At 34.0% G+C, this 7899-nt stretch overlaps 1 protein-coding gene across 1 annotated transcript; it reads right to left on the bottom strand.

The window, feature by feature from the left end:
* Positions 1-903: 903 nt before the first annotated feature.
* Positions 904-6998, bottom strand: LOC145219187 (uncharacterized). The gene is made up of 11 exons (XM_080086579.1): positions 6860-6998; positions 6059-6142; positions 4922-5005; positions 3210-3263; positions 2940-2978; positions 2473-2618; positions 2272-2330; positions 2059-2164; positions 1714-1869; positions 1427-1557; positions 904-1008 (listed from the first exon to the last, which is right to left on the bottom strand). Exons 1-11 carry the CDS (start codon positions 6936-6938, stop codon positions 921-923), a joined length of 1026 nt encoding a protein of 341 aa, XP_079942705.1. The 5' UTR covers positions 6939-6998; the 3' UTR covers positions 904-920.
* Between the last annotated feature and the right edge of the window lie 901 nt (positions 6999-7899).

Below are 7899 nucleotides of genomic sequence, written 5' to 3'. Positions count from 1 at the left end.
TAGTTTGATGAGGAAAATAACGGTCCCAATAGACTTAAATAGCGACATATGCTTTATCAATCAAACGTTTCGGCAAACAGTAATGCTATCATCAGTGATATGAGCGGCCATATCATGTACACCCGTTTGTAAACACATGAGTCACAAAAAGGTTGATAAAAATGTGCGAAACATGACTTAAATTGGGTCAAGTTATGTTTTTTCAAAATCGAAAATTTGTAAGCACACCAAAGATGGGAAACACTGAGACCAAAAACGCTAACTTTTATGCCAAAGCGGTTGCTTCATTTGTCAGCTGTTTAATAATAGAAGACGGCGCAACAGGAAAAACGCTCTTTAAATGGCGACAAGTGAAGAGCGAAAAAAAAGGCAAAACGCCCGCTTCGATGCACACGAATGTAAACATGCAAGAGAGGTCGCCACAAACCGGTTATAAACACGTAACATTTTTTTACGATAAAGCAAAATAAAAACGTTCAGAAAATTCGAATACACCATGAACTAAAACATACCACGTAACTTTCCGTGGCGACTTGCCTGTCAAGAAACAACGACTTAATATCAGATCTAATAAACGAATGTTTTATACCCATTTGGATTAATGTAGTAAAGTCAAGTAAAATGTTTACGTCACGCAAAAGAAAACGTACACTCTAGGTCTTGGATATATAAAAACGCACAAAATTTCTTAAACTTGCGTTTTGCCCATTGCGACCATTTTAAAACCGGCATTATAATAACAAATTGCCAACACCAAACACTTGAGGGTTTTAGCAGATAAAGCTTGCGAACATTTTGCCGCTGATTTGTCCGATTTAGCGTCCATGTATATCAGTGATTTACTTTTTGACAGAAGTTTTTTTGTCAACATTAACATTTCTATTTCAATCCTTTTTTAAAGTATTGTCGGATGCTTTTATTTATGCTGAGAAGTCTTGAAAAATCTCTCGCACTATTGCTTTAACGGCACTGGTTGCCACATAAGACGAATTCGATGACGATGAATACCTAAAATGACATTGCCGATTGATTGAATAAAAGCAAACTAACAACGTGGAGCGGTACTAAGATTAAACGAGTTGATCATAAATAAAAAAGATTTTTTCACATTGCTTAGACTTTTGTTCGGTAATTGACGGAAATTATCCTATTATTTGACATAAACTATTGTCCCATTGGTGCCTGTAGTGACGGAAGATTCAGAAAATTTTAATTTGTCAGCCTTGATATATTTTCTGTTCCTTGTTTTTTTTTAAGCTTAGGATTGAAAGGAAACTAATTAATGGGCAAAAGGCGAACCTCTTAGTTTACCAAGTAATTTTGGATTTATAAATCTTACCCCAGACTACAAAAAGAGACATTTGATGATGTTGCACGCAGTTTGTGTACAGCATTTCTAAATGAGTGATATCTCGAAAGCGCTTACGTGGATGTCAGGATATAGTTGAAGTAGACTTTGTGTGCGTTGCCTGACATATAGACTGTGTTATTGGTATATTCAGTGCCGTTCCGAGAATCCACATAATGCAGAGAACTACGACCGGTTGAGCCCAGTAGCTAAACAACAAAATGTAAGTTACTAATGTACATTATGGCACTTACAAAGCAATAAAAATTTGCATTGCATAACAATTTTTTTTAAAAACAACTGCTGATGTGTCGACGTTTTATCAAAATGATCGAGAATTTGTTTTGTTTGAGTCATGCACGCACTGGACTTGACACTGTAAAGAAGATCTGTATGATGGAAGGATCACTGGTTCCGTAAACTTGATGCAACACGTAATGTATGTTGGATGATGCAACCACTAAAGATCCAGTATCCCAACTGTAGTTTCCTCCGCCGTCTGCTCCCAAATCGCCAGATTCCTACAAAAGTATTGTTTGAAAATCGAATAATTTAGACTTCTGCAAACCAACGATTCGGAATGACTGGTTGTAAAAAAACTAAAACGTTTTTGTAACAATTTTGCTTTAACTCTTAATTTGTACGTTTTTACCTTTAAAATAAAAAAATAAAAAATAAATTATAGTTCCAGTAAGTAATTGATATGTTACCTTAATATTATACGTTCGATATTCTCCATCGCGATTTAATACCAACATGGACAAGACGAATGGATGCTCAGCTTTGCATGCCGTCAAAAAATTGCCCAAAGGATGACTATAAAAAAAATTTTGCTGCTAACCAGTCCTGTAATTCGATAGCAAAATAACGAAAATATAAAACCAATAAACGCTTTGTAAATGTGTAGAAAACGGGGCACCTACATGTAAGTCCGATTGTATTTGACCTGCACTGGTTGTTCATTGTTTCTCCACACGTGAAGCTGAATTTACAAAATAAAAAGTAGCCTAAATTTTTATTGTACGACCATGTTTCGTTATACAAACCAATTGATTTAAAATAGAAGCCTGTGGGCTTAAGATTACATAAAATTGTACCTAAGTTGAAATTACATCACATTGTACCTTATTTCCTCCGTCGTACATATCATTTCCACCATCACCTATGCTGTAATTCGTACTTCCGTCGTATGTAAATTGATAGTAATTGGGCAACCTGCGGGGAAAGATGCTAGAAGCAGAATTTGAAAGGAAGTCAAACAATGGAAGGCCTGCAAAAGCAATGGCGATATACAACGGCAGCATGTAATTTTTGTACCACGAGTAACGTAAAAATTCCAAATATATCTTCCCCGTATATCTGACTCATATTTGGTCCTTCATGTTTTTGAACCTTATCTTGGCTCATGTGAGACAGAAATTGATTACTATGTTGTATGAGGCAGTGAAAACACATCAAATTGGGTCCCAATGTTTCAAAAAATATGCAAATAATGGGTGTTACGTAAACAAAATTGTGTTGCCCTTTTGAAAATTGTTCAAAGGGTCCAAAAATCACATATGTTGGGATTAAAATGTCAAAAACCACTTACCTTCAATCGGGCATGTCTCCTGAGAGCGTATGTAAGCATCTGTGATAACAAGCATAAACAAGTTAAAAAACTAAGGTTGTTATTAGAAAAACATGTACCTTTTTCAAATTAAACAAAGTGTTTTACAAAAGCATTCAAAATGCAGAAATAGCCATCGTGGTAACATTATGTCTAAAATACATCACAAAAGAAGTAGCTTACAATCACACTCTTAAAAAATGTTTAGTCAAAATACACAAAATGGAATACGAATATCTCGTGTTTTTTTACCTTGTAAGTAGGTAAGTTTAGATTCCATGGTTGACATGTTGTGCTGCAATGTGTCTAAACAAAGTAGACAAACATGTTACAAATCACCGAACTTGCTAGGTTTTGTGATAGGAGAGGGTCATTCGAATTAGGATTATTTAAACGGTAGAAACTTTACCATGACATATAGCCAACGTTTGGCCTTTTGTAACAAGTGTGCGAAAATTATTACTTCTTTTGTTTATGGCACTGTTTCGTTAGTTTGTCACTATAGGTTGTTTATTTTGCGTTTGTTGCGAATAATATTACCCTATTTATTTATTTATTTATTTATTTATTTATTTATTTATTTATTTATTTGTTTGTTTGTTTGTTTGTTTGTTTGTTTGTTTGTTTGTTTGTTTGTTTGTTTGTTTGTTTGTTTGTTTGTTTGTTTGTTTGTTTGTTTGTTTGTTTATTTATTTTTTGTTTGTTTGTTTGTTTGTTTGTTTGTTTGTTTGTTTGTTTGTTTGTTTGTTTATTTATTTTTTGTTTGTTTGTTTGTTTGTTTATTTATTTATTTATTTATTTATTTATTTATTTATTTATTTATTTATTTATTTATTTATTTATTTATTTATTTATTTATTTATTTATTTATTTATTTATTTATTTATTTATTTATTTATTTATTTATTTATTTATTTATTTATTTATTTATTTATTTATTTATTTATTTATTTATTTATTTATTTATTTATTTATTTATTTATTTATTTATTCATTTATTTATTTATTTATTTATTTATTTCGTTTACATTGGTTTTCTAATCTACTTTGCGTTTGTTAGTTTCCCGTAACACTCTTGTTGTTGTTTCAAACCCAACCACCGCGCCGACTTGGCATACCAGCTTGTTGCCCTAATTATACACATCTTCGGGATATTTGACAATCAACCCTTAGTAGAACAACTCGGTTTTTTTTTCTAACTACCTAACGAGAGAGCGGTGTGGCTGTAAAGGAGCAGAATTGTTTGGTCGGCGTTGGAGTAACATGTTCATTTCTCGTGCGAACTTTAGGTGTTAATTAGTCAATCTATTTAAAAGTTTGTATCATGTGCACCTTGTGCCCTATTCTTAAAGTTCTATTGCGCATTTTACTTTCGCGACGAGTACAAAAGGCAGATTTGCTTATTCGCCTCTGCGTTTGTGAAAGCATTTAAGAGTAGCGCGAGGTCATATTGATGGTTTCACCGGCTAGCCATTAGAGCAGCGTCCTGAGCCCCAGGCCCGAAAATGATAGTGCTACTCTTCTCAACACATATTCACGAATATGATCGTTGAAGGTATGCTTTGCGAAAGTGTTGTATTAAACCCCCCACCCGCTTTCCAGTAAGAGTCGAAACTCAACAATCAATCTGCTTCAAGGAGTATCTTACCTGCATTTTACAATTTTTCATGTGTTTGTTTTGACAGAAATGCTAATGAAACCTTTTCATGTCGCTATTTTTGCCCCAATCAATTTACTTAACCTTAGTATGTTGCTATTTCGAAATCAATCATTTTACAAAATCTATCCTGTCGTTACTTTTGGGGATCAATCATTTTGCGGAAGGTTTTGTGTCAAGCAGTTGATTTGGTGGCAGGAGTCACGTGATGCTCAAGACGTTTTGGCTTTGTTTCGTAGGATTACATGTAGCATTCCAGGGCCTAATACATTACCATAATAACAGGTAGTTGTATAACACGTTTTACCTTCCAAAGCTGCCAATGTAGTTTGAAGAGATTCAATGTTGTTGTTTGTTGCGTTGAGACGACTCGAATAATTTGCACTCATTGCTGGATGAAAATAAGCAGGTTTAAAATGGATACACGACAAAATTATGACTAGAAACCAATATTTTATCTCGTACATCAGTGACAAATATAGGGCGAATGTTGTATACAGGACCGAATACCGAGAACAAAAAGGAAAGCAATAATTAGGCTTAAAAGTTGTTAAAATTGTGCCATTTTTGAGAAATTATCTCAGTAGATATTGCAGCTATGGTAATGTTTTAATAAAAACAATAACAGAAAGTTAGGTTTAAACTTATCCCCAATGGAAGTGGTCAAGTCCCCTATACAAGTGGTCACGTTTGTATTCGCAATAATAAACATATAAATGTGGGTAAACGACAATAGTTTGGTTATGACTTGAAAGCGACACTTTGCTTTATGCACGCCTAAAGTTGGGTTGCCAAAACCGAAAATACAAACCTAAAACCGGAATATGTGATGGGTGTGGCGCATAAAGATGGGAGTTAATCATTTTACAAAATCCATCTTGTCGTATTTTGCGGAAGGTTTTGTGTAAAGCAGTTTATTTGGTGTCAGGAGTCACGTCATGCTCAAACTGTTTTAGCTTTGCTTCAGTTAGACTTTGATTTTTGCAAAGGAAGCTTATGTTGTTTGCAGCTATTTATGGAGAACCACGAAGTCAAATATTCATTCGATTGCATAATCCGACTGTTTTTTGTCCAACTACTATACAAGGGAGTTATCTATGTTAAAAAAAACTTTTTCATACCACATTCTCACCGTGTATATCACTTAAAATACATTTGGTTTAAGATTTTTAAATGGCCCGATTGCAAATAGCTTTGCATGGAATGGAAATACATTACATGTTTCCAGGTTAAAAACATGATGCAAATGTTTAAGTCTGTTCAAGTGTTTTCAAACAGCTTGACACGGAACTAAGGTTTCTCGCGAGTTAAATCGTTAGTTAAAACGCAGTTATGAGCGCGCAATAAAAGTTTTCGCAAGGTAAACTTACACATTCATGCAATTGCATATAGCACTGAGCTTAAACATCACCATGGTAATGAGACAATCGTAAGAAAATTTTACCTTTCAAAGCAGTTAATGTTGTTTGAATCGATTCGATGTTGTTGTTTGTTGCGGTGAGACGTCTGGAATAATTTGCACTCATTGCTGGGTGGAAAAAAACATGTTTAAATGTGGATAGACGACAATTGGTTTATAGAAACCGATTTATCTCGTACATCAGTGATGAATCTTTTGTTTACATGACCGAATCTGAAAGTGCAAGCTCAAAACCGGATAAAAACATAAAATTATACTTTTGGAAAAGTGGTCAAGTAAAAACGTAAATTGCGTCTTTGTCTTCGAAACTCAACTAGCAACCTGCTTCAAGGAAGTATCTTGACTAACTTACATTTTACAATTTTTCATTTGGTTGTTTTGACAAGAAACGCTAATTAAACCTTTTCATTTTGTTATCATTTCACTAATCAATTGATTAAACCTAAGTATGGTCCTATTTCAAGATCAATCATTTTACGAAAACTATCTTGTCGTTATTGCTGGGGATCAATCATTTTGCGGATTTAAAAAACCGTTTTTCTAACTACATTCTCAAAGTGCATGGCTTAAAATACATTATTGGCTAAGAATTTAAAAATGCATCATTTAAAATAGCCGGTGGAGACTGCAAATACGTACCATGTTTTCTGGTTTAAAATCTTAGCATAAAGCAAATGTTTATAAGTCACTAACTTTGATGATTTGTATGTTGTTGTTCAAGTGTTTACAAATCGCTTGACAAGGAAATATTATAGGATTGCAAGCAGTACCACACAGCATAAAATAACATTATGATAACGAGGCAGTAGTATAAGAAAGTTGTACCTTTTAGAGCTGTCAATGATGTTTGAACAGATTCATTGTTGTTTGTTGCGGTGAGACTACTCGAATAGTTTGGACTCATTTCTGATTGAAAGAAACATGTTTAAATGCAGCATTTAACTTTGTTCACCAAATTGCGATCATTTGAAACAAAAACGCAATAAACACTTTTTGCTGTGTAAGATGTTTTTGGTGTAAGAAACCTTCGTGACCTCTGCAGCTGGGTTTTTAACGATTTTGAGTTTAAAGCGGTTTTGCGATTCAAGTCACATGAAAACAATACACTTGTTTTAATAAAAAACTGTATGATGAAAAATGCGTATGAATAAATTAAGTTGATTGCAACTTAAAACTTTTGCAGAAACTTTGGTTAGCATGTCTCAGGTTTTATCGATAACTTGTAACATTTGAAAATTTATCTACTTCGTACGAAAGTTAGCCTTTCGCGATACATACAATTTTTATTACATAATTTCTTAGGATTTCAGCGCCAAGAATCCAAAGCCGGTTTGTTACGTCACAGACAAGACTATAAGTGTTAATTGTGCGCAAACAATTGCCTTCTTTTGTCACTTGTGACGTAATATACAAGCATTGCTCGTAATATGCGACTAACTGTATAATTTAACAGTCACATCACCAGATTTTAAATGGGATTGTAGAAAGATGAAAGACCATATCTTGGCGCTCTTACAAAAATCGTCTCACGGGCTAAGTTCGGAAAGACGGCACTAGGGTATGTAATGTATGCGGCCTGCGCGAATTAGTATTAAACTTATCCGGCCCGCAATGAAAAAAGTTTGGTGACCCCTGGTGTAGTCGAACGTTTTAAGCTTTACGCATTGCAAAGACTTTCTATATTGTCAAGTCTTGCAACAAAATGTACAGCATTAAATCAATTATTCACTTCATGGCAGTCTAATCACTATTCGAAACTCAGCAATTAATCTGCTTCGAGAAAGCAGAGTTTCGTGTGAATGCTTTATTTCCTGTCGCTATTGCAGGATTATTTGTTCTGCACAACGTTTTCGTACTGTTACAGC

Source organism: Phallusia mammillata, chromosome 3, assembly GCF_965637545.1.
Source record: "Phallusia mammillata chromosome 3, kaPhaMamm4.hap1.1, whole genome shotgun sequence".
NCBI classification, from domain to species: domain Eukaryota; kingdom Metazoa; phylum Chordata; class Ascidiacea; order Phlebobranchia; family Ascidiidae; genus Phallusia; species Phallusia mammillata.
This window is presented reverse-complemented; position numbering and strand designations above follow the sequence as displayed.

What these genes read in the sequence shown, in the direction of transcription:
- LOC145219187 (XM_080086579.1), bottom strand. Translation starts at nt 6,938, where the DNA reads ATGAGTCCAAACTATTCGAGTAGTCTCACCGCAACAAACAACAATGAA. An exon ending in GGAGACATGCCCGATTGAAG is followed by an intron (nt 2,619 to 2,939) that starts GTAAGTGGTTTT and finishes TTGCTTTTGCAG; the next exon opens with GCCTTCCATTGTTTGACTTC. An exon ending in ATCGAACGTATAATATTAAG is followed by an intron (nt 1,870 to 2,058) that starts GTAACATATCAA and finishes ATACTTTTGTAG; the next exon opens with GAATCTGGCGATTTGGGAGC.